The following is a 27,587-nucleotide window of genomic DNA, read 5'->3' on the forward strand; positions in this document are numbered from 1 at the left end:
CTAGGCTTCTGACTCGTTCCATAGCTGTGCCCCCCCACACACATACATTGATTTCAGTTTTGTTTCCCAGTTCTCTCTCCCTCAGTCCCCCACACTTGATCCTATTCCCCTCCCTACGCCACCTCCCATCCACTTCCCTCCCTCCATCTACCTCTGATGTCTGTTTTATTTCCTCTTCTGAGTTAGATTTAAGCATCCTCTCTTGGGTCCTCTTGTTCCTTAGCTTCTTTGGTCATATGGAGTATGTTTATCCTGTACTACATGGCTAAAATCGCTTATTTTATAAGCGATTATAATTTATTTATTTAATACTCATACATGGTATGAGTACATACCATGTGTGCCTTTCTGGGTCTGGGTAACCTTACTCAGGATGATCTTTTCTAGTTCCTCTATTTGCCTGCAAATTTCATGATGTACTTGTTTTTAATAGTTGAGTAGTATTCCATTGTGTAAATGTACCACATTTTTGTCATCCATTCTTTGGTTGAGGGACATCTAGGTTGTTTTCAGTTTCTGGCTATTAGGAATAAAACTGCTATGAACATAGTAGAGCAAAATTGTCCTACCTATAAAAGGCCCAGTGATAAAGATGAAGCAGAGAGTGAAAAAATGACCAACAATGACTGGCCAACTTGAGACCCATCCCATGGAAGAGAGCGAACTCCTGACACTATTAATGATACTCTGCTATGCTTGCAGACAGGAGCCTAGCATAACTGTCCTTTGAGAGGCTTCACCCAGCAGCTGATGGAAAGAGATGCAGAGATCCACAGCCAAACATTTGGAGCTTGGGGAAACCTATGGAATAGGCAAAGAAAGGACTGAAGGAGCCAGAGAAGTCAAGGGCATCACAAGAAAGAATGCAGAGTAAACTAACCTGGGCCCATGGGGACTCACAGAATCTGAACCACCAACCAAAAAACATGCCTGGGACAGACCCAGGCCCCTGCACATAAAAAACAGATATGCAGCTTGGTTTTCATGTGGGTTGCCTAACAATTGGAGCAGGGGCTGTCTCTGACTCTGGTGCCTGCCTTTGGCTCCCTTTCCCCTAGCTGGGCTGCCTTGTCTGGCCTCAAGAGGAGAAGATGTGCCTAGTCTTACTCCAACTTGATGTGTCAAGGCAGGCTGATATCCATGGAAGGCCTCTCCCTTCTCTGAGGAGTAAGGAAGGTGAATGGGGGAGGAGATGGGGGAAAGGGAGAGGAAGGACAGGGAGGAGAGGAATGAAAGAGGGAGGGAGGGAGGGAGGGAGGGAGAAAGGGGGGAGGGAAGGGAGGAAGGAAGGAAGGAAGGAAGGAAGGAAGGAAGGAAGGAAGGAAGGGAGGGAGAGGTGGCAGGGTGAGGGAGAAAACATATCCCCCCAAAAAGGTGAATTCTCCCATAGTCAGCTCAGGAGTTGTGGCTCAGCTTTCCTATGGTTGACAGCGTCCACAAAGTAAAAGCTCTGAAGCTTAAAGCAAAGCACACGTCCTCAGAGACACCAGGGCCAGGTTCCCTAAGTTCCCAGGTCTTAACCGCCCCTGCGCAAGCCCTTCCCACTTGTTCAGGTTCACCAAGCTGTGCTCCTGGCAGGACATCCAGCCCTCAGGCTGTCTAACCACTGCACCTTCCCCTGCATCGCTTTCTTTCATGGTCCGTCCTTCGTCCCTCCAAGTACCAGCAAGCAGCCTCCTTGGGTGTCAATGGTGAAAAGCCTCATGAGTTTGGGTTGTGGGGCCTCATCTGAACCCCAAGACAGTCCCTCACCCCAGCTGAGGCCCCACAGATCATCTAGCTTATGCACCCCATGCTCACGAGGTGGTGGGACAAGCTCTCCCGCACTGCAGCCAGCAGAAGCGAAGGAAACAGGGTATCTTCAATGCGCACACTTGCCATACCAGGAATGCTACCCTGTCCTGCCCACTGAGACTTCCACTCTGAACAAAGTCTGACAGCGACTGAACTCGGTGTTGTTTTTTTTCTTTAAGTGCCGCAAATGGTACTCACCACAGCGCGGTGGGCAATGTGCCAGACACAGCACCTAGGCCCTGCCCTGCTCGCCTCCTGCTTTTACAGAAAATAAAAGCTGGGGAGAGGAGCTGCTTTGAGCTAGCTGTGAGCTTGCTGTGCAACTCCAGGCCCTCCACGCCCTTCGTTCTCCAAGAGGTTTTAAATTCATTTACGTTAAATCAAATAAGCAAACCACCAACCTAAGCACAGTGACAGTCTTTTGTCTGTAAGGAAGTATCTTCAGGAGAAGATGGAAGGGGGGGAGCAGCTGAAATGATCCTGCTCTCTGCCCTTCCTGTAATAAAACCATATACTCCATGCCCCACTTCCCGCCCACAGATGAGCTGTTTCTTCCCTTGTCAGGAGCTGAGAGGAGAAATGAAAACACTTTGCTGCCTGTGACCTCCACAGAGAGCATGACTGAGTCCTGACCTAGCCTTCTGGAGCCTTTAGGAGAAGCTGGGGAGAAAAACAGGAAGGAACTGCTGGGATATCTCCAGGGCAGGATCACAAACAGCCCTCTCGCCTGCTTCTTCAGAATCTTGTTCCCACAGCAGGGCCGGCACTGAGCCACCAAGCACAAGAAATGCCTGATTCAGCCCCATGCTACCAAGCACTGGCCACAGCTTCTACCCGCTCACGAAGCCTTTCTTTCTGACCTGAGATTCTTTAAATATCCATGGTAATTTCTGTGTATAGGGATGGTTTGTTTGTTTGTTTAAGTATAGATTACCTTTTAAGTCTGAAGTATATTCATTAGATAGTACCAATCTGGATGCCTACAGTCATGTGGCATTAGAATGGACCCCATAGACTAGTATATTTGAATGCTTGGTCCCAGTTGGCAGAACTAAATCCTTCCAAGTAGCTGATGCTCTCTCTCTCTCTCTCTCTCTCTCTCTCTCTCTCTCTCTCTCTGCCTCATATGGTACATGCTGGCCTATCACCATGCTCCCCTCCTGATGGTCATGACCTTTAACCCCCTAGGACTATAAGCTAGCTCCCAATGAACTCTTTCTTCTCTAAGTTGCTTTGGCCATGGAGCCTCTTCACAGCAACAGGAAAGTATACTAGACATCACCCAGAACACACCAGTCAGAGGCCCTTAAGAAGATAACTGAATTTACCCATTCCAACCTGCCAAGTTAAAGTGATATTAAAGGAAAAAACAAAAACAAAAAACCACAACTGTAAACTATTCCAAATTTACCCACTGTGAATATATATATGTATACACACACACAAACATATATATATATATATATATATATATATATATATATATATATATATATATATATATATATATAATTTTTTTTTTTAATAATTTTAGGTTCCACAGGAGCCAGAGAACAAGCTATCCTGGCCAGCCCCTGCACACACCGTAACTGCACACACAGCGAGCACTAACCAGGTTTTTGAAGAGTGCAGTCAACTCCTTGGTGAACACAGAGAACTTCAGAAATGCGCTTCCTAAGTCTGGGTCATCTCTGCATACACAGTTGCCACCGAACTTCTCCAGAGCCTGGGTGTACTGCTCCTCGTTCTCCACGTGTGCTGTAAGAGCAAGCGGAGGGGCCATTAATATACCGACCAAGCAGGTCCTTCTCAGTCACAAAGACCAAACACACTCCCCAGAATCAAACATGGAGGACGTCCTCAGAATGAAACACTGAAGAAAAGTCAGGTTGCGGAAGCAGAAATACCATTACTAGTCCAAAATGAAACCATTATGCCCCAAAAAACAGCCAGTGACATGAGGGAAAGGTTCCCTTAGTCTACAGCACACCAGAAGACCCTCAGAAATATGCCATTGCCCCATGGCGACCCAGACTCCTCTCAGCCCAACCACCGCAGCAGCTGCTGGTCTGAGAGAGGCCCCAGCCCCCTCTTAGAAATGTAGAAGACGCTAACTCCAGGCTATACTTGTCTGCACCGAGTATAAGGCCACAGAAAGAGCAAACTCTCATTCCTCTTACCACCAGACTCAAGAGAACAGCCTGAAGAGTAAGAAACCTAGCCTTTGGGCCTCTAAGCTCAGTGGCTCCACCCGTCCAGAACATCAAGATTCTACACAGAAGGGCCAGTGAAGTGGCCTAGTTGGTGGAGTGCTTGCCTAGTGTGCACCAAGCCCTGGAGCACCACCCGAACCAGGTGCTGTGGCCCAACCTGTAATCCTGTTACTGGGGAGGTCTGGGCAGGAGAAGCCCAGGTCATCCTTGGTTACACAGCAAGTCTGGACTAGGTGAGTACATGTCCAAAGAAATAAAAATGTAAATGAAGTCATACAACGGTGTCTACCAGCTACAGAAGTCAGAGTCACCACTCAGATCTCTGACTCGAGGAGACAGTAAGAACACTGAATTCCCCCTCTGCTAGGCAGGCATTTTCAAATGAAACCAGCCAGCCTGCAGTTGAACTTTCATTCACATGAATCTCTCTTCCTGGACTTCTGTCTAGATTAGAAACTAAATTCAATGCCCTACCAGATGAGGTTGAGCAAGAAAATGCACAGCACAACAGAGTATAGACCCTGCCAGGTGGAGATGGTCCACAAACTCGGACTGTCTCATCAGTGAATGATCCTGAAGGCCCCTCTGTAGTCGTCTTCCTCCGGAGCGTAGAACCATTGCTCCCTAAGGCCAATGCCTGGCCTACAACTGCCAACAGAGGGACTAGTCCCTTTTAAGGGCAGCCCTAAACCCGGAGTCAATCCTCTGATCTATGAATGATCTGTTCACCCACCGCCAGAGAGGCGCCACATCCTTGACCTCCACTGGCACCTGCCTATTTGTGGGGATGCTGAAGCTGATCTAGCAAACACTGGAGAAAATTAAATTTCGATGCCTCACTCTTCTTATTTTGGAAAGCATTCCAGGCTCTAAATGGCGCTCAGTGGTACTGCTTACTTAGCATGTACAGAGCCCCAAGGTTCATTTATCAGCACTGGGATGGGGAAGTTCCAGAAACAGGCCCAGGAATTCTAGAAAATTAAATTTCTAGACTATATTAAGTAGGCAAATTAACACACACACACACACACGCTCGCACACACGCACGCACCCTCTTAAATTATGTTGGTATCATATGAGATGCCCTCAGAAGATGTGGGCTCCAGTTCTGTGGCTGCCAGTGGGCGCTTGTGTGAATGACAGGCAAGGGTCATCCTCACTAAACCTACTCTACCAGTTCATGAACGACAGCTACTTGCCGGACTCTGGCGTCAGAATATAGAAGGATGCAATGCAGAGCAAGGACACACAGCACACACAACCAATACCACAAAGAGCAGAAACAGCGGCAAAGGACATGTATATGGAGTATAGACCGTCACGTTTTTCTACCTGTCAAACTTTCCTGTACAACACTAGGAAACTGGGGCGCAGGGAGATCAAATGGTTATCTGATCCTGGTCAGTCCCAGGAAACAACACTACAGATGGCACGGCTGGGCTTCGGCCCTACCTATGTCTGGCTTCCCCAGCCTGTTCCTCCCTTCTCTGACACACTGATGCTTCCAACCAAAAATGGCTGACCTTGGACCAGCAGGACAGCTCAGCAGAGGGGAAAAGTGTGATCTCTGCAAACCTGACAGCCAGGGCTCAATTCCCAGCTCCTACATGAGGGTGAAGAGAGAGAATGGACCCTACAAAGCGGAACTATGATCTCTGTATGTGTGCTGCTGCGTGCACGTTCTCACACGCAGTTAATACGTACCATTTTAAAACAACCAAAAATAGCTTACCTTGCTAAAACTAAATGGACTCAATTTTTAGATCTTTAAGGTCCATTTCACAGGTAGGTCAATAATCCCTATCTCTGTGTGTAAGTCCAACACAGGTGGTGAATTATGAAGAGCAGGCCCTTCTATTTAAAAAAATAAAACTTTTTTTTTTTTTTAACTATTTCAAAGTTAAAACATAGGCAAGGCCCAATATGGTTTCAGCCCAGAGCTGATGGCCACAGCACATATCTGGTGCTAGCCATGTCCACTCGGCACGCGCCCGCGCACGCATGCGAGTGTGTGTGTGTGTGTGTGTGTGTGTGTGTGTGTGTGTGTAAGAGAGGAAGAGAGAGAGAGACTGTGTCTGTGTCTGAGTGTGTGTGATGGGCACTGCCTTCATATAAACTCAAATCAATGGAAGCATCCACTCCAGCCTGTATGCTCTGCATCTCTGTGTCTTCCTAGGATGCCCGGGGCAGTGCCCACTGTGAGAACCGCCAGCTCGCCTGCAAGCATGATAATTGATTGCTCCCGATCATCCAAGTTGGAAAATTTCCTTCCAACAACTGAGAGCACTCCAATGCCTTTATCATTCTTTTGCCAGAAAAACAAACCTTAAAATAGGAACCTAAAATAAATAGCCTGGGAATAGAGTTTCTGGAAAGATCCCAAAATGAATCTCTCGGCTTTTATTTACAGAACTGAGATCTGTCTTACGGGACACTCACTCTCTTACCTCCCCCTGCTTCAAATACATATTCTGCTCCAGTTCGTAGGCTCTCTCCTCGGGGAAGCTCTGGAAGATGGGACTCTGAGCTGCAGGAAACACCCTGGGATAAGTTTCCACATCTTGCCAGTTCTCTCTGCACATGTTCTCATCTCCCACACCTCAAGGCACGAAATCCAATCTATCCAAGAGACGAATGAACGAGGACACACTCATCCAGCAACCTATCATGACATCTTTACACACGAGCAGATAGGAAGCCTAAGAGGCGCGGGTTAGGTTTTGTCTTGTGCTTTTCAGCTTACCTGACTGAATCACAAATGTGATTGAAGCCGAGTTCAGTGGCGCATGCCTTTGACCCCAGCACTCAGGGAGGCAGGGGCAGGCAGATCGCTGTGAGTTCCAGGCCAGCCCAGTCTACAAAGCAAGTCCAGGCCAGGCAGGGCTACAAAGAAAAACCCTGGCTCAGGAAAGGGGGGGATGTGGTTTAAGAAAAATTATTTGATCTAAAAAGGCACTGAGAAGGGACATGTGGGACAAAGGTCCCAAGGATGGGTATGAATCACCAAGAGGAGACAAGGAAGTGTGAAGCCCTGTGAGCCCTGGAGAAGCTTGTGTATTTGATGGCTGTTAACATCTCTTTCTAAGTTCCTGCCTGCATCCAGCCCTCAACACTGAAACCAAAACCAGGCAGCATGTATCCCCTGTCCATCCATATTCACTACCCTGTCCCTTTCTAAGGATGCTGAGAGAGGACCTTCCCTAGTCCCCCCCTCTACAGAGAGCAAGTCAGGGCTTAGAGAAATCGGCAACAGTGAGCCTGGGAAGCCAGAGCAGACCTGTAGCTTCCTGCCTCCCAGCCTGATGCTGCTGGCTAAAACAAAGGTCACGCCCTTCCAGTCAAGCCAACAGCTCAAAGAGCCACCACCGAAGAGAAAAGAAAATCCAGTGGGGAGTTCATACACCAACCTGGCCCCAACCTCCTCATCACCCCGAGGGCCACTGCAAGCCCCTGCTCCACACAAGGCTGGGCTACCTGGCTTCTGGCTGAGAAGCACCTGCTGATGTGGCCCATTCGAGCCACCCAGATAGCTGGGGGGAGCATCCAAGAAGATACTCACCCTCCACGGTAGCAGCACTGTGAGACACCCCACAGACAACATAATTAATATTCAAACGTGCACCACATGTTCACAGAACAACATTCCAGAGGAGAGGTCACAGCCTCAGCCCTCCACATCAACCAGTTTCAGATCTAACCGGAAGTGCACAATTTCTAAGGGAATAAGGTAAACTGAGGTGACCTCACTTTCTCATAGGTCATTTCCTGTCCCAGGGGAGAGCCGGTTGTAGAATTCATTTCTAGGATCAGGCCCAGATGAGGCACTAAGAGTAACCTTCCAGCTGATGACTTGAGTGATCTGTAATAAGGTCTTTAACATGTCCACGCTCTGCTTCAAAGGGTCCATGTAAACCAGTGGTTCTCAACCTGTGGGTCTCGACTATCAGAAAACACATATTTCCAGTAGTCTTAGGAACTGAGACACCACTCAGTAGCAAAGTTAGCTATGAAAAAGCAATGCAAATAAATGTATGGGGGGGGGGTCCTAAGACCATCAGAAATATGCATTTTCTGCTAGCCAGGACCCACAGGTTGAGAACCGCTGCTCTAAAGGGAAAGGCCGAGGTTAACAGAGCAGTGTATACAAGATGATTTACAGGCTGGAAATGGAAACAGTGCACAGTGCCAACAAGGCTGAGCTAGACGAGGGAAAGCACACCTACAAAACGGCCCTTGAAGGGTGTGTATGAGAGAGAGAGAATTCACACAAAGGCAAGCAGGGGGCATTGGATTCCCTGGAGCAGGTTCTATGGTTGGCCCAGTTGTGGGTACTAGAAACCAAACTCAAGTCCTCTGAAAGAATGGCATACATTCTTAAACCACTAAAGCCATTTCTCCAGTGCTGGGGTCAGCTTATTAAATCATCACATGGAATGGAGGACAGAAGACCCAATTTGAAAAGGGCAGAACATAAAATTAAACATGCAGTCTCAATTTTGTAAAATATAAGATTCAGGAAGGAGGCTGAAGGAAATGCACCAAAAGGAATGATGGGTAAAAAAACAAACAAACAAACAGCAACTACTCAGCAAACTGCTGCCTTTATATGCCAGACAACAGACCTCACACTTTCTGGAGTTTTCCTTTATGCTGTCTTATAGTTGAGGAAATGAACCAACCACCGTGCCAGTCCACCAAACCCCCTCTGTTTCTACACACCAGGAGAGCTAGCTACACTCACAACTGGATTTTCTAGGCCAAACTTAGCCATTCTCATAGTAAGAAAACAACATGAAGACGCTACTCTGGCTGCAGCGGCTGCATCACTTTAGCCTTCCATGCCTGTGCTGTCACAGCCAAGGTTGGAGAAATGGCTCCGCGGTTAAGCACACAGGGTGCTCTTCCAGAGGACCCGGGTTCATACCCTAGCACCCACACGAAGGCTCACAAAGGACTGTTAACTCCAGTTCTAGGAAATCTGTCACCCTCTTCTGGTTTCAGTGGGCACTGAACACACATGGCACATAGACATACATGTAAGCAAACACTCATAAACAAAGTAAAAATAATTCTTAAAAATCATCACAGTCTTTCTGGGTGTGATAGCACACACTTTCAATCCCAGCACTCACGAGGCAGAGGCACGTGGATCTTTGTGAATTCAAGGCCAGCCTGGTCTACAGAGTGAGTTCCAGGATAGCCAGGGCTACATAGAGAAACCCTATCTCTAAAGAAAGAGAGGAAAGATCACTGTAGCCTGTCATTCTCTCTCAAAACTTTCCCTGGAAGAGACAACACTAGCTAAGATCTCTGGCAAGACTGGCTTCAGGAGGACACTCCCTTCCAACCCTGCACTTTCTCAAACACCTGTAGCTCTTTCCACTCCAAAACTCCAAAACAGATGCCTCCCTGGAACGCACTGAGTCTGTCTGTGGTCAACACAGGTCTCTGGCAACGGTCAAGGCGTGGACTGACCACCACCAGTGGTCTCTGGGTACCCTCTGATCCTGCCTTATTAATGATCCTGTACTATCAGGGACAGCTCAGAGGAAAGGTGAATAGGTCACATAATGCCAATTACCTCTTCCAAACTCTTGCTGATCACGGTACATTGGAAGTCAAGTTGAAGGGTGCAGTGCTGAGACATCCACAAGTTCGTCATGTTGCTGGTTTCTGTCCCCTTAGAACATAGGCTATGGGTCCTGAAAACATGCTCGTGTTCATGTGCGTTTTCATTCTGGATTTCCTAAGCACCCATCATCTAAGCCCCGGTCATGTGGGAAGCCTATGGTACTAATGAACAAAGATTCCTATAACAGGCCTTGCCCTCAAGGAGCAAGCCTCTATTGCAGATTATTAAGGCTCAACTAAGTCTATTCTGCATAAACACAAAGGCTAGAAACAGAAATGGTGCCCAGAAAGTCATGGGCTTGGCATATGCAGAGCCTGGGCAGAGAGAGGCAGCAGCGGGTGGAGGGCCCCCTGGGACCGGATAATGAAGTACTCTCCCTAGGTAATAGAAAGAGCTGGAAGGTAATTTAAAGGGTCATAAAATCTGTGTTAAGAAGATGGATGAGGGGTGGGGAATGGGGGGTCTGGAGAGACAGCTCAATGGGTAAAAACGGTTGCCCTGCAGGCACAAGGACCTACGTTCATATACCTAGCACCTGTGTAAAAAGCCAGGTATGGTCACGCAAGCCATGCAGCCCCACAACTAGGAGGCAGGAACTCGCTGGCTGGCCAGCCTAGCCACAAGAGACAGCTTCAGGTTTAGTGAGAAAGCTTGTCGCAGGGAAACAGAGAAAGACACCTGATGCCCTGATGACCTCCACAGGCACACTGACACTGACGACACACCACAAACACACACAATGCGGCCTGGAAGCCAGACATGTGGCTCGCACCTATCATCCCGGCACTAGAAAGGCGGAAGCCGAAGCTGGGAGGCCAGGCTGAGCTACTTAGCGAGTATCAGGCAGACCTGGGCTAGAAAATAATATCCAAACATCTTGATTTTTTAAAAATGGGGGGGAAAAAAAAGCTGGAGAGAGGTGAGGTAAACTTAGATACAAGACAATGAGTAAAGCTTGAATCTGTCAGTACAAAAGTGTTGAAACATCCCAAGGTAGCTTTTACCCAATACTTGGGAGACAGAGGCAGGCAGAGTTCAAGACCAACCTGGTCTACAGAGCGAGTTCCAGGACAGTCAGAGCTACACAGAGAAACCCTGTCTTGAAAAAGCAAACAAACAAACAAACAAAACAAAAAACAACCCATGGTGACAGTGAACACACAAGGCAGGAACAGCACTGTAGGAAAAGAGGAAATCCTTCAGCACCGGAGGCCACAAAGGCTTCTGGGGGTTTCCTGAGAAGCCAGGACAGGACTCAATTGAAGATGAGCCCAGAGCACGTGACTCATCAGGGACTTTCCCTGGCTAGAGTCTGCTCTGAGCCCAGGTAAGGGCGCAGCAGACAGCTGTCCTCAGGCCTGTAATTCCCTGCTGTCCCGTGGCCAAAGTCGGGAGTGGAAATAACTTTCGCTGCACGTGACTTCAGGCAATTAGGAACAAATTTTACATCTAGTTGCATCCTTCTGCGGGAGGAAGCTTTCGGGCTGGCCAAGTGAGGCAATCAGTCACAGCACAGCATGTCTTTTCTACCCAAGCCGCTTTGTGTCTCTTTCCTTTCCTTTTTTTTTTTTTTTGTGGGGGGGGGGGGGCGGTGTTCAGGACAGGATTTCTCTGTGCAGCCCTGGCTGTCCTGAAACTCACTTCTGTAGACCAGGCTGGCCTCGAATTCACAGAGCTCTGCCTGCCTCTTCCTCCTGAATGCTGAGATCAAAGGCGTGCGCCACCATCACCCGGCCGGGCCTCTTTCCTTTTGATTTTATTATTTCATCAACCGGGGGGTACATTTCCCATCTCTTCCAACGATGACTTGGCAAGAAGCCCTCCCATCCCCCCTCCCCACCTCCAAGCCAAGGAGCCAGGACAACACCTGGGGTTTGATGAGAGATAGTCATAGCCGTTCACAAGTCAAGAGTCCAAAGCCTCACTCAACAGTTGCCACTGCTGGCAAGTGGACCAAACAGGGAAGGAACTTTCCTCTGCCACATCTGCCAGCTGAGGAAACGGGTTGGGATTCTGCACGGTGATCTGGCCGACACATTGCATTAAGGCATGCAGTGCCGGGTGACAGTGTCCACCTGGGAAGTGAACAGTTTGCATGGCCAATGGTTCTTTACCTTCTGGCTCTCAGAGGCACTAAGAAAATTCACAGGAGTATTCTACATTGTCTCTCTAGACCAGTGGCTTTCAACCTTCCTAATGTGTGACCCCCCCCAACATAAAATTTTCATTGCTACTTCATAACTCTTAATTTTACCACTTGCATTTAAACAATGCAAATATTGGTGTTTTCTGATGGTCTTAGGGACCCCGATGGGGTCTCGACCCACAGGTTGAGAACCACTGCTTCAGACACATTTACTATATAGAAGTTGGGGATGCTCATATCCTATTAAGCCTGGACTGAAGAAGTCAAGGTATGATGAGCCTCCATTTCCCATAAATCAGACCTATACCCACAAGTCTGACTCAGGTCAATGCTGAAGGCTTGCTGTTCCTGTGATTAACATGCCAATCACTGCTGACAGGATTCCCTCAGCAAGTCACTGTGTGCATTCCAGTCATTGTATGTAAGCACCAGACACAATGAGCTAGCAGCCACAGCCTGGAACTGGAAACACTTTCAGACTGCAATCCCTTGTCAGCACCTCTTCTCCAACCTGCTGCCAGAACCTTCCAAGGAGCAGCTACACAGTTACTTTCTCCATTGTGCTTGAGTCAAAACATGCTCTCCTAAAACCATTTCTTAGGAAAAAAAAAAAAAAAGTCATTGAGTGGTGGTAGCACACGCCTTTAATCCCAGCACCCAGGAGGCAGAAGCAGGTGGATTTCTGAGTTTGAAGCCACCCTGGTCTACAGATGGGAGTTACAGAATAGCCAGGGCTGCACAGAGAAACCCTGTCTCATGGGTGTCCTCTCCCCTCTTAAACAGAAAGTCCCAGGTCCTCCTTCAGCATTTCTCTAAAATGAGCTTCCTCTGTCCCTAAGTAAGACTCATAGGAGCCTATAACTCAATGAACTCACACTGCCCTGGGGGCACCCAAGACTCACCTCTAGCACAAGTGGCATGTGCTGCCTTATACTAAACTGGTGACCAGCCAGAACCACCGACAGACTGCTCAGCGGGATTGCCAGGCTCGGGAGGAGCTGATGTAGGATGCTTTCCTCTTCTGCATACCCTCACCAAGCCCTATCTGTGTTGCAGCTACCTCACCAGCCAAAGGTCAGTACCCAACTCACAGTGTTGCCACAAGGCTGACATTTATATGAGCCCACAGCCTGGCCCACAGCAAATACATAAACATGTGACTTCTGCTATCATTACTGCTCTGCCAACAAGTTTATGAAGGTCAACCCAGTATATACCATCTCATGATGTTACAATGTGCTATCTCTTTTTAAGAACAGAATTGTGTGCATAGATTTTATACCCTGCATTTCATCATAGAGTGTTCTCCTTCCAGTTGAACAGTCCCACCATCCAAAGCAGCTGACCCTGGTTTTGTCCCATGAGACGCTGGCTTTTTGGTTTTTGTTTTCCCGGCATGATAACAACGAGCATCTTTCTGCAAGAATATTCTTCTGCATATAGATTTCGATTTCAATGATGTGCACCACCTGTCGAGTTCTGAAAATTCCGTGTGTCCATTTTCAATGCCACAACCATGTAGCAGAGTCCCAGCTTTCCAGTATTCTTGCCCCCAACTTAGAAGGACTGTGATTAATTTTTTTTTTTATGTACAAGTTAGAAAACCATACCAGATGTGGTGCTTTCTTAACATGCAATAAAACTTTGGTCCCCACGATATTACATGCTTCCTCTTATTCAAAACAGGGCCGGTGAGGTGGCTCAGCAGGTGGCAGTGCCCACACCAAGCCACGTGGGGGAAGGAGAGAACAACTTCTACAAATTGTCCTCTAACGTCTTGTCTTGCTCATGGGGGTGTGAATATGTGCGCACACACACATACACACACACACGCGGGGGGCATGAAGGCTCATTTTCTTCAGTAGGTGGAAGACAGTGAAAGCTGCAGCTAAAATGAGCATTTCTTCCTCTGTCCCTTTCTATTTGGGGATGTGACACTTTCCCAGACGGCCTTCAGATTCCAGGTAAAGAGAACCCCGGTTCTCCCTAAGAACGCTCCACCGCAGTGATTCTAGAAGTGAAAATGAAGACTCCTGTTGCTTCCTCCTTGGTGGAGGTGAATTTTCCCGCCCGCTGATGTGTCAACCACAGATGAAAGGTTAGCTTCAACTTCCCAGCATAGAGGAAAACACCTTTACGCTGAGACAGAGCTTGGGAAACTTAAAGAGTAAGAGTTTTAAAATAAACATAAAGCAGGGTTTGTTTATCTTTTTAAGAAGTCAAGTAGAAGTCCACTAGGTTGAAAACACTACAGAAAGAGTTTCTTAACAACCAGCATTTAAAAAAAAAAAATCTGTTCATGAGACAGTCCACAAAAGCCATTCCCAGCAGAGAGCATCATCACTTGCTTTGGCATAAGAAAACCAATGTTCAGTAGACACAGGGGACACACTGATACCTTTCTGGCCCAGAAAACATAAACAAAGGTGGACTTCTCAAAGACCAGCTCTACTCTGGGGCACTGTTTTATGAACAAACACTGAAGCTCTAAGCAGATCTGTCTGGCCAGGGACTCCACAGGTGGGACCCAGCCTTGGTTTTAACCAGATCCACCTAGGGCAGTGGTTTCCACTCTTCCTAATGCTCCGACACTTTAACACAGTTCCTCTTGTTGTGGTGACTCCAACCATAAAACTGTTCTCGTTGCTACTTTGTAACTGTACTTTTGCTGTTACGAATCATAATGTAATCATTTTTGGAGATGGAGGCTTGCCAAAGGGGTTTCGACCCACAGTTTGAGAACCACTGCCCTTGTGCCTTCAGAAATGTTCTTTTAAGGTAAGGATTGGTGCATTAAAACAAAAACAAACAAACAAACAAAAAAACCCAAGGCTTTGTAGGCTAAGAGGCAATACTGAAGTGTTTGTGTACGTGTAGGGGTAAGAGAATAAAAACCGTTACGAGCGTAAAACACAGGTGGCTGAACTCAGTTTGCTGATCCCTGCTCCAAAACATCTCAGGCACTCCTTCCATACACACCCACAGAAATCCACACAGACCAGACGGTCTGCCGGAACGGACCCCGCTTGGATTTAAATTGTCAGCAGTCTCTTTCTTTTACACTAGGGGGATAGTTTTAAGAACATGCAATGGAGGCCAGCCTGGTCTACAGAGTGAGCCCAAGACAGCCAGAGCTACAGAGAAAAACCCTGTCTCGAAAACAAAAACAAAAACAAACAAACAAACAAAAAAAAAAAACAGACAAAAAGAACGTGGACTAGAAACACTATACAGCTGAGGATTTATTGGGCATCTATATGCTGCTGTTAACAGCATCTGGACATTAGGAATCTACTAATCTATTAAGAGTAGGGATCTACTCACTAATCTATCAATTAATTGGGGGCTCACCAAATAAGTCTAAAGTGAATCAACCTCAGAAGTGCTCAGAGGTTTGACATGGAAGGGAGACTGTCCCATCCCTCACATTGTAACCCTTGGAACCCATGAGCACAGTATGCCACCCGACAAAAGGAAATGAGTAGATAAACTAAACTTGCTACGCAATTTGAGATGGGATTGTTCTAGATAATGGAGGTGCTTGAGGCCCAGTTAGATGGCTCAGTAAGGAAAGGCACATGCCACCAAACCTGACAACTTGAGTTCCATTGTGAAGGCCCTCATGGAGGAAAGAGAACAGAACATTATCCCGAAAGTTATTCTATGTGCACCATGGCACACAGCCCCCACCCCACCACACACAAAATAATAACATATAAATATAATTTGTTTTTTAATTTAAGGTACTTAAATGTGAAGGAGGGAGGCAGAGAACCCAGTGTCTGCTGTGGGACTGAGCACTGTACCCCAAGTTCAAATGCCTTCAATGTGTTGACGTGCAGAAACAGAGCCACTGGGAACGCATTAGCTTTAGGGGGCAGGGCCCCTTAGGGTATTGGTGCCGTACGAGCAGAGACCCCCAGAGAACTTGCTTCCTTTATTCCAAGAAAAGAACTGCCGGCCACATGTGGTAGCACATGGGAGGTGGAGGCAGATGCGGCTGGCTGAGTTCTCAGCCAGTCTGGTCTACACAGCATGTTCCCGGCCAGACAGGATACAGGGCTACAGTCTTCTGAATGAGCAAACTGTCCATAAACAAAGAGGAGAGCCCACGAGCGAACCTGACTACCGCTACCAGGTGGTCTAACCTGGGACTTCCGGTCTCCAGAACGGCAATACGCTTTCTCTTGCTCAAGCTGTGGGCATAATGGTATTATAACCAGCGCAGACTCTCAGGCGTGACCTGTGAGAAGACTCCACTGGCCGTTTGCTGGCTCAGTAGAAACAAGAGGTTGACAGCCAAGCAATGCTGCTGGCCTGTACAAGAAGCAGGCAAGAGAAGGAACCTTGAAGATGCTTTGATCTTACTACAGTGAGACCCATGCTGCACTTCCCACCTGCAAATCGGAAGAAAGTGTGCCACGTTAGGCCGCCGGGCAGGCAGAAACACACGCTACAGAAGCAAGAGGAAATGGGAGTCAAGAAAAGCTTACGCTGTGTCAAGTCTCAGCCTGAAATAGGGGTGGGAAGGCTGGGAAGGTCACACCCAGGTAACTGGAGCCAAAGAGTGTGGAGAAAGGCACAGACCATAACCACATGCCCAGAAAGCAATGAAAGTAGCCAAGTTCCAGCAGACACAACGGGGCTGGGGAAAGAGGTCATATGGGGCCAGCCCTTGACAAATTAGGACAGACTTAGGAGGGTGAGCCCAGAAAAGCCACAGGGCAGGCCAGGCATAACTGCTCAATTATTTTCACTGTTGTTTCAAACATAAGCAGAAGGACCACCCTTTCTGGACAAGCAGCCATCCCAGGACACTAAGCACTGCAATCAGTCACCAGGAACAGCTCTTTGGGGACCAACAGCCTTTGGAGCAGAAGCTGTCCAAGCTAGCTTGCAACTAGCCAAGTGTGGTGGCCAGCAGCTTAATCTCTCACTGAATGTCCTAACTTATTTCTGACCAGTTCTAAAACAACTTAAACCGCCCTTAGACTTCTCTGCTAAATATATTCTGAAGCATGAGCCACAACACGGTAGTGACAAAGGAACTCCATAAACTGCTGTGACCAGTGTCAGCCACATCAGAGGAAAGCCTGGTCTCCTCAGGTGACTTTCCAAGCAGACGACACTTGTTCTCAAGTAAAGATTCCAAGATAGTACTCCAACTTAAAAAAAAAAAAAAATCTAGACATACAGCCTTATGATTAATTCAAACTTGGCACAACGGGGCAGATCAGTACAAGATAATAAAATTGGAAGACTTCCCCCTTCCATGGGTGGGTGCACAGCCAGTTAGCTGGATGTATGGGACCTCAGGGAGGCCACAGACCCAGACAGTCCCCAAGAACTGTGGGAGCCCCATCAGTTAAGAGCTTTCGACAGTGAACAGAGCTCCTTACTTCCTGGGGTAGGGCAGCACCATTTTGGACAGAGCATGCAAGGGGGGGGGGGGGCAAATCATGGCAAGATCAGGAAGTGGTGAGGCAATCAAAGATGGGCACGTGGGCATGGGGAGCAAACTCATGGGTGGCCTGAGCCCAGGAGACGTGTGGCAGCCTGGGCCTCACAGGAGTGTCCACTAAGGATGACAGCTGCATTCTCAGGACCACCTGAACACGGAAGAGACCAAGGCAAGGTCCCCTCATGACCCACATTTGCACATTGATACCGTGGTTCTAGTAAAATCCCGTCTACTGGGCTCGGCCCCCAATCTATTGCTCCTATGGCCTCCCTCATCTTTCCCATGTTCTGAATGGAGCTCACATCCACAGACTTGTGTGTGACTAAGGGGGAATTCCGCTGGATCTCAGGCAGACACTGCAGAGCCTCTGGTCTTTATTTCTAAAGTGCTTCCAGGAAGACAGGTAATGGAATGGGGTTTATGGTTCCTGCACAGCAGTGTAGGTCGGAATGGCAAAGGAGACGAGGCTGGCCTCTGGGCATGCCTACCACCCTGCACAGGAGCTGCAGTCACTCCTTTTTATCTCAGTTTATGAAAAGATAATCTTTTGATCTCCGAGAAAAAGTCCTTTCGACACGTGATAAAATCGTTTTTCATTCTGACCAAGTTACACTACCCCTTTTCATGCAATGCATATAGCAGCCTTCAAATTATAAACCCCAAAAGGCCCAAGTGAATCTAGTTTTTAAAAATTAAAATAAATTCTCCTGAGATGATTTTGTGAAATCTGGGATTTGTCGACAAAGTTGGGCATCCCGTCCCTTAGTGCGCTCGGAGGAGCAACAAGGTGTTAGACACACGGAAGGCAGTCAGGCAGCCGGTTTGCCAGCCGCCCTGTGCCAGCAGGAGGGCCTTGGGAATCCTTCTAATCCCTTGGGAAGGGCTCTGACCTGCAGGGCCCTCCTCATTCATAACAAGAGCAGTTTGCTGTCGAGGTTAGCACCATGCACAGGAAGCTGAGGGTCCACAGTGACTGTTCTACAGAGATCAGTGTCCCCCTTGCATTCTGCAGGACAGGGCCTAGGGCAGAGAACCTCCACCCAAGTATAAGAATCAGCTTGTCCTCTGCTAGAACTCTGACTGGGACCAGAGTGACATTTGGGCTCTTTGCCAGCACTGAGCCTCCCACCCATCACACACAATTATTACTTAGACTGCCTCTAATTCCCAGCAGCAGCATTTTGAACACTGTGGAGGTCTTGCACACCTTCTTCTGTAAATCTGTTCCTAAGTCTTCAAGAGCGCACTGTGGAGGTTAGCCCTGGCTACTGCCTCAACTGGCCTTGGAGTCAGCATCAGCCAAGAGACTCTGGGCAAGCCTGTAAGAGTACTTCCTGGAGAAACAGAGAGGACTCCCAAAGTGGGCGTGTACTTCCGGCAGTGGAGGAGGTCTGAGGGAAAAGCTGACTGGTGTTAGGCCTGCCCACCTTGCCCTCTGTGAGTGCACCTACTCTGCACCGTCCTGACAGCAGAACCTAGCTTCCTTCTTAGGCCTTCTACCTCAGACTGAAGACCAATAGCTCTCCTGGAATTCTCCAGGCTTTCAGCTGCAGATGGGGGCTGCTCCCACATCCAGCCTCATGAACTGAGCATTGGCTGCTCCTCAGCCTCTCGGGTGTGTTGATGGCCATTGCTAGCCCAAACAGACCATACTGTATAACCCAATCTTAGCAAATCCTCTTCCTCACATATGTTCATTTCCATCTACTGTGCTCTTCTGGAGAGCACTGCTCAGTGCAAACACCCCCAGTGGAGGTGGCCTTCCAGACTCCCGCCATCGAGGCTTGTGCAGTTAAGAGTTCGAGCAGAGGGCAGCCCCCACAGCCATGCTCACACTGAGCTTCTAGCCCAACCCACAGCCTGCTGACATCATCTTGTCCTCCTGTCCAATAACTGACTAAAAGGAGACACCACAAGGTAAAGGGGACACAGTACAGACACCTGGGGAGGGGGGACTGAATGCCCTTCTAGGCCCACACACAGGCACCCAAATGCCCACACTTGGCACGGCTGCTCTCCCACATGCTGGCTAGCCTTCTGCTCCAGAAACTACCAGTCTCTTTCAAGCCTCTACCACCATCACTATCTCTGGTTTCTGATGGCTGCCATCTTTCTTCGAAAAGAAACTACACAGACATTTGGTGACTTTTCAAAAATATTTCCTATTATTTATAGGATCTGTGCAGGGCATCCCCCCAACACACACACCATCTGTGCAGCCTGGTGACTTTAAGCCAGAAATTCCAGGGACTCTTTTGTTTTGAGACAGCGTCTCATGTAGTCCAGGCTATTCTCTAACTTACCGTGTAGCTGAGGATACCCCTGAACTTCCGAGCCTCCTGCTTCCTGAGTGCTAGCATCACAGGCATGTGCCCCAGCTGCTGCTGAGAACCAAGCCCAGGCTTCGCTTCAGGTGCTAAGCAAATCCTCCAGCAACTGAGCTATCCCTAGTTCTGGGGGGAATTTTTATTTCAGTACGTTTATAAGTCAGTCAAATATTACTTGGTAACCAGAGGATTGTGCTTGTGTGTTTACTCATTTTCTTCCCAAACCAGGAAATAACAGAAGTGAGAAAAGGTGAGAGAACTCTCCTGTGACTCACAGCCCAGAGAGACAGAAACAAGTGGAGTTCTGTCACCCCGTCTGATGGAGATGGCTCATGCAGTGGGGACACAGAGGACAGAGCACTGTCCCTGAACTAGACAACAAGCAAATAAAGCCTATTTCTGGAGTGGGTGTCCCAATGTCGCTGGCCTGTATGCTCAGTTCAGGAGGCTCAGCACTCACTGCACATGGTGACCAGTCGGGCCTTTAAATAAAGTATTTTCAATGAGACACCCTCCCCCCTTCCCAGGGACAGTGAGGACTCACCTAGCCCAGAGATATTGATTGCCTTCACAGATTTTTTCATTTTGTAGAGAACCATCCGGTCCACGTCCAAAGCCTAAAACACAGAGGACATGTGAATTAGAACCCGTTTGCACATAGGCCATAACTGCAAGCAGCAGCAGTGAGAACCTTCTGGAGTTCCTGCTACCAGGCCCCTAGGCTTGCTCCTACGGGTTAAGTCTTTGCCTAGGGTGGAGAAGTGTTTTTCAAAGCATACGGAGCAGCAGTTCGACTGGTTTACAGAAAACCAACTCAGGCATCTCAGGCACCTGAAAAGCACCATCACCTGCTGGACACAGCACTCTACAGAGAAGAGAGTGAACCTGGGCAGATGGCTCTACCACATCTGGGCTGTCCCCAAGGCCCTGTCTGCCCCCTCACCCGAAAGGAAAGAGCAGTCTCAAGAATACCAAGTGCCCCTCCCCCACAAAGAACAAGGACAGACAGCCAAGTCACAGAGTCAGACCTGCCCCACACAAACGCACCTTGGTGCTTTGGATTTGTGAAGCTATTAGCTGTGTTTGGGAGGCTTGCTCCTAATCCTCTCCAAGCCTCACATTTCTCTTCCAGCATCCAGCTGTAACAGCTTTGCAAGGCTGAATGATTAAACAAACACTCGAATGGTTAACATTCAGCAAGTATTTCCAAAGCAGCCATCACATGGCCGCAGTAAGTGGCCCTTACGTCTGCACATAGTAGGTGTTCAACAGTATGTATAGTGACTCATCAAACCCGGGAATTTATTCACAGCTAAGCTTCCCTCAAAGAAACAGAGCAAACACTTTCCCATAACTCAAACAGCTCAGTAGATCAAAAGACGTCTAAATGGTTGTGACAGGGGCAGTGAGCCATCTGGGTACCACGAGAGTGAGGCCAAGTAAGTGGTTGACGGTGGTGACTAATTAAAACACCGAAGTGACCTGTCATCTAAAAACACTAAAAAGCCCAGCCTCTTGAATCTGTTTCCAGCACCAGCCTTTGTAAGTTCTGACGCCACAATGGGTATTTTCTGGGGTGTTAAGAGAAGATGAGATTGGAGCTGACATTTTTAAATGGAACAATGATCAAAAGGCACCAGACATAGTGAAAAAAAAAATGTCCTTATCTAATCACTGTGTTTCTCTCCCTTAACTGGATCACAATCAATCCCTATATCACAGGCTTTGCTTTGTTTGTTTGTTGTTTTAATGAAAGCCTTGCTACACTGTATAACTCAGGCTGGCCTTGACTCAAAAAATTTATAATGAGTTAGCTTTTATTATGCACAGGGAAAGACTTTAAGTGTATGTGGCCCAGAGAGCCTCCTGTCTGGCATCCCCACAACCTTAATGCTGGGGTTACAGGCACCTGCTACCACGCCTGGCTTTTTATGTGGGATCACTCTGCAGGGGAGGGGGTTGCACACCAGCGGAAATCAGAAAAGGACACTTGATGTCCTCCTTCATCACTTTCCACCCTATTCCCTAGGGATAGAATTGGTTTGGCCATCTAATTCCCAAGGTCCACCTGTCCCCATCTTCCAGCACTGGGGTCATGGCTATACCTGGCTTTTTATGGGCTCTGGAGTTATTTTGGGTTTGTTTGTTTGCTTGCTTGCTTGTTTGTTAAACTCGGGGCCTCAAGCTTGTATGGCAAACTCTCTTACCTACTAAGCCATCTCCTTAACCTCCTCCAGTGAACTCTTATCATTTTGGGGTGGTCATCTCTAATCCACTCTTGACCTTTGAACTACTTTAAAAGGAGATTTGGAAACAGAAAAAGAAACCTGCATGGAACTCTCTCCCTCTCAGCCTCCCCAGCCCTCCCCAGTCATCCAGCCTACAAGCAGTGTTTGCTCAGGCTTTATCAGAAACACTGGTTCCTGAAGGTCACCGCCCATGTGTCAGGGAGTGGAGCCTGACACACAGACATGAATCAGTGTGCTGTCACAGCTGAGAGTTCTCATCCCAAGTGACAGGTCCTTGCTGCAAAACACATTTCATCTAGTAAACATGCAGTCCAGGTCTCCTGCTGAAGAATCTGCCCCGGCCAGTCTCTGCAACTGACCAGAACAATATCTGACCTGCATGCAAACAAGAAGAACCACCCTCCCCCAAGCCTCCTCAGGATACCCAAAGCAGCAGGGCCGGGCTGTCTGGAAGTCACTTAGCAACATTTGCAGAAAAGCTTCCCCGAGTGCAAGGTGTGAAAGGAGGGGAAACAGAGAAGCGGAAAGCAAAAGTTCCACAGCAGCTCGGATCATTGGGGAAGCTTCCTGGCACCCATACACCCAGCTCAACTAAGCTGTAGAATTCCCCCTGTGCTCCAAGCTTTCCTTGCTCATCCACGGACTGCGACCTTCACTTCTGGTTATCTCCAGGCTCACATCCCAGTGAACTGCTTGTCACGTGCCCAACTTTTCCTCTCCTTCCTAACACTGTTAATGGCCTTCTCTCCCTGGAATATCCTCCTGTATCTTGACCCCCAGCTTCATGGGCTGGTTCACAGGTACCAGATCCTCCAGCCGACATCCCTCCATGGGAAGTGTTAACCACTCATCTAAAGTTGGCCCACAGCATCTGTGCTTGTTCAGGGTTTCAAATAGCGGAGATGCCGTGGTGAGGAAACCAAAACAAGGATCCAGCCAAAGATAAACACCTCCACAAACAAACAGGTACTGGAAGAGCAGAAGCCCAGGCCTCGCCTTGTACAGTCACCTGCATTGACCACCTCCGTGGCTATCACCAAGCAAACACCCAGTAACACTTGAACACACTGAGCTCTGGGAAATGCCCGTAAAACTACTTTCACTGCTTGTCGCCCTCCCCAGTGCCCTTCTCTGAGGCCAGGGCCTGACGCAGCATTCACATCCCATTCCTGCCCCACCGCACACCACAGAGCCTGCCAAGGAAAGGGACTCAGTATCAAGCCACAGGGTTTCCCTGACCACAGAGGGAGTGGACTGCAGTACCTCAGGGCTGCTAAAGGCAGGCAGGCAGGAAATGATTCTGGGAGTGGCCACCCAAAGATGAAGGAATTGGTTATTGCCACACTGGTTCAGAAACCAGTCAGGCTCCTTCTGGGTGTTGGGTTCCTAGGTAATCAGCTACCAGCTGGCTTCTCTCAGGTAGTTAAGCACTCTACCCATTGGGAACCCAGGGCACAGGGCACACCTGTGTCCATGGAGTGTAGCTCAGGCATGCTCAGAGGCAGGGGTTGGCAGTGGTGGTCTACTGAGGTGCCAGGGGCTGGCACTCTGGAACTAGCTGAGCTTGGACAGCATCCCACATAGTGCTCTGGAGAGCACAGCCCTTTCCTATCAAGGCCAGCACAGAAGTCTTATAAAAATACGCCTCCATCTGAGTCCTGTCCCTATTGTTGAAGGGAAGCTGTTTCCTGCCTCAGGAATGAGTAGATAAACAAACGCTAGCTGCTGCTTTTCCCTGTCTATTCAGCAGAGACTGGAGTGAAGGTGAGTGTGGCGATTGGTAGCAGAGGTAATTATAATTAAAAGCCACACGAGGGAAAAGTAATTCCTTCCCTACTCAAAAATGCACCCTCCATGCTGAGTGTATTTATAGACCATCAAGATTAAACCAGTCAGGAGACATTAACATGATTAAGACAAAAAAAAAGTCTTATATTTATATGACTTATAAAAAGCTTTGCCAAAACCTCAAAGCGAGAACAATAACACTGCTTTCGGTGGTCTCCAGACACCAAATGTACTGCAATGTGGCTGAGGCCTCTAACTGGAACTCACCTCCCAACACCCCTCCTTCCACAACTACTCAAACCTGGAAGGAAAAGGCAGAAAATCTACACCAAAGTGTGTGGGCAAACTGCAAGTACGAAGAGCTATAAAAGTCAGTCAATAAAGACGTACAGAGAGGGCTGGCCTGGTGTGCAGCTCATGTCTGGCCAAACCCTATAAACTCAGAGGGGGCCGGACTCAAACTGACCTCTCGTTTGTAAAACAAGCTTAACAGATTAAATTTATTGCACAAACAAGACTGTAGGGATGTGTCTCAAATATTTCCAAGGAAAATAAATAACTGTTGGAGTGGGTAACTGGAGATGGTGAGCCGGGAAAGGGAGCTGAGGGTACGGGTCATGGCTAACCTACCACTAGAAAGATGCCCACATCCCCATTCGCTGTGTTTTCACACCTGGTTGCCCCAAGCTGCAGGGGATTCAATTGAAAGGACAAACACTGACAGTTCACTCCCGAAGGCCTCGCTGCCTTCCTATAGGCTTCCTGATGGTGCTAGAATGTCATCAAGCTCTTCTTCCTCTGCCCCTGAAAGTCCCTCTGTGCACTGGAGGGGCCTGTCCCAGAGCCAGGAAAACCACCCAGGCGGCCTGGCCCTCCTTGTTCCATAGCTCAGTACCAGCATCCCCTGGCACACACTGCCTTCTCTGTGGAGGGTACATCAGTCCACCTTCTCTTGGGTCCCACCACCCTGGTAGACAGGTACCTTCATCCTGATGACAGGCTGGGTGGAGGGGCAGCTTCCACCGTCTGTCTAAGGAACTGGTCTGGCTTAGGGGTGGGAAACCCATGAGCCACAAGCCAAAGATGCCCCACCTCTTCTTTGGTCACAACTTAATGGTTTTGATGGGTCGACATGTCCGGTTGGATGTGATAATGGGCGAGGAAAAGCTCACTCTGGCTCACCCTGCTGAGGAAAACGTTATCTCAGCTCTCAAAACAATCCCACTTTTCTCAATCACAGACCTTGACTATTAGCTATGTTTTGAATTTCACTATAAATATTTGTGGGAGTTTATTTAATTACCATCTGGCCCTTTACAGGAAAAGTTTGCTGCCTCTGACTTGGACGATCCATGCAAAGCATCCCTCCTGTAGCCATCAGCCGTCCCTTCAGCCCTGGCTTAGAAGCACTATGTCCTACCAGCCCAGAATCAATTTGGTCCAGCACCCTGGGATCTTAAATGGAGCCATGGGAGGGAAAGGGCCAATTTCCTTCCTTTGGGTTCTGTGTGAACCCAAAGATGATATCTGAAGGACAAAAGGCCTACAGACCACAGTCCCCTGCTGGAGCTGGGTCCCCTCTGTGTTATTCCCTCTTAGCCCACCCCGTCTCCCCTCACTCTATTTATAAAGGGCCAACCTGAGAGGAAATGACAGTTTTGAAAGCCAGCTTAGAAACCCAAGCACACACAAGGGCAGCTCTGCCAGGACAGTCACGCAAACATTAATGGCAGAGCTCGGTGCATTGAGGGCAGTGGCAAACATTTGCAGAAGCCATTAGGGAAGCACATAACCGCACAGCAGCCATGAGCTCGCTGTGAAGCAGGGCAATAATGGGCCTACCTCCTTCTGGGAATTAAGCGAGGCCAGGAGAAGAGCAGGTGTCGTTTAAAATTAAGATCAAATTCAGACCCAAGCCAAATCGCCGCTGTGTGAAATGTGTGCACCTCAGGACAAGCTAGAAGGGGTCACGTAGTTATTATCTAATGACACAGAAGTTAAACCCAAGGATACACACAAAACAGCTCTTCAAAACAGCCCCAAACTGGACAAACCCACAAGTCTGTTTTGGGGGAGGGGAAGAGGCATTAACTCAGACTAACGGCTATGCATTTGTACCAAAGAGGGCTACAGGGCAATGAGAGAACAGCCTTTGTGTACAGAGAATACAAACGGTTTTGACAAAAATATTAACAACAACACATGTAATGCTTTGCTGTAAAGACTCAAAATGAAAGGCAAAGGTAGATGCACCACTGTGCCATGAATGGCAAGACCACAAGCTTACTGAAGGACTTAACCTAATATTCAAGTGACACCGGAGTACAGGCAACGAGAAATAAACACTCTCGCCGTGTCTGTGATAGTCATGGCTTCTACACGTAGGACCCCGTTCCCAGCGCAGCCTGACCAGTGAGCACACCTTCAGAGGAAGGTGTTACCATCCTGGAGCACCACCTTGCTGACCACACTGCATGCACAGGACACCAGCTGTCCCCTAACTCAGCTCAACCAGCAGGACAGCCCGCACCCCCATATACACAAGACGCAAGCAAGTATGTCACAGCAGGTGAAATTATAACTATTTTAATCTCATCACAGGAAGTAGAAAAGAAGAATGAGCCAGCTTCACCATGAACCAATTAAACACACATTTACAAACACACATCCACAACTCACACTGAAAGCATGTCAGGCATGAAATGCCAGCATGCAGAATGCTGGGGCAGGGGGGTTGCTGCCATTTTAAGGACCTGCATGAGCTATAGTGTGAGGCTCTTTCAGACAGGAAAAAATGAAAAACAAAAAACTGAAAGCACATTAGCCTAGGTGCATTCACTATGCTTAAAGTTTAGACAAGGACAAATGAAAAGGACTTCAATATTCTACACTTTGTCTCCTTTTCATTCTTTCATTGAAGACTTGTTTACTTTTGACCACAAAAATACGTGGAAGGAGCAAAATAAACAGCAGTACTCAAAGAAACAGCAATACTCGAAGCTGTGTATTCCCACATACAAAAATAAACACAGAGAATCCTTGGTGAGGCAGTACAGGAAGCCATCACGTGGCTCCGGAGGAGAGGTAGAAAATGGTGCCAAGAGACTCAATTTTTGGCACCCTTTGAAAGATTTACCCGGGTGTACTTATGCATTCGTTTATTTAAGGATAAATAAACGATTAATGTGAAAACAGCTCTGTGGGATGCAGAGGAGGGTGAGCTAACCCAGCCTGTGGGCAGAAACCTCACCCCAAAGCTCTCTGCATGTGGACACAGAGGCCACCAGGTCTGAGGGCTCATGAAGTATGAAACCACAGGAGGCCCAGGGCAGCCAGGAAACACTTATCGATGAAGAAGTCAAGTGAGCAGGCCCAGCAGAACCCCAGCAGAGCAGCTCTGGGGCTCTGCTTGCTCTGGGGCTCTGCTTGCACATGGCACTGGTTCCAGGCTTGGGACACAATGGGGAGGAGGGAGCCTAGTGTCTTCATTTGCCTTTCCAGGGCTGATCTCTACTGGCTATGCAGAAACTGTTAGGGGCTCGGCAGCAGTCCGCTGTGGCTGAAGGCGATGGAGACTCGAGGAACGAACCCATAAAGGGCAAGAACACATCCACCTCCAGATGTCCCACACATCCTGGGTAGAAATGATGGGTCAACAAGGACCAGCTTTGGTCTTGTCAACTTTCAAAAACAGCTGTTCCCTGCAGACACTGACGGGGGCAGATTCAACTGCTGATTAGACTACACTACAGTCACTATTTAGAGAAAAGGGCACACATGCCCATGAACCGAAGCTTTGCCATGCTTCACAACTGGTTACTGAAAGGGACAAAGAGCCTCCGAGTGCCTGAGAAGTCTAGGTAAGGAAAGCACGCTGGCAAGGAGGTTGCCCAGCGGCCACACACGGGTGGCATGTAGAGGCTGCTGGCACAGCCTGCATGCTGCCCCTGCAGATGAAAGCAAGAGCAGAGGTGAGA

At 48.3% G+C, this 27,587-nt stretch overlaps 1 protein-coding gene across 3 annotated transcripts in view; it reads right to left on the reverse strand.

Moving 5' to 3' along the window:
* Asap2 (ArfGAP with SH3 domain, ankyrin repeat and PH domain 2) overlaps window positions 1-27,587 on the reverse strand; it is a 148,225-nt gene that overhangs the window by 72,019 nt on the left and 48,619 nt on the right. For all 3 annotated transcript variants that reach the window (XM_055625310.1, XM_055625301.1, XM_055625319.1), the window contains exons 2-3: window positions 20,118-20,190; window positions 3,407-3,552 (exon numbers count right to left, since the gene is read on the reverse strand). In XM_055625310.1, coding sequence (XP_055481285.1) covers window positions 3,407-3,552; window positions 20,118-20,190 — 219 coding nt within the window. The remainder of the gene's footprint in view (window positions 1-3,406; window positions 3,553-20,117; window positions 20,191-27,587) is intronic.

This window comes from Psammomys obesus, unplaced genomic scaffold (assembly GCF_907164565.1).
Source record: "Psammomys obesus unplaced genomic scaffold, mPsaObe1.curated_primary_1811, whole genome shotgun sequence".
NCBI classification, from domain to species: Eukaryota; Metazoa; Chordata; class Mammalia; order Rodentia; family Muridae; genus Psammomys; species Psammomys obesus.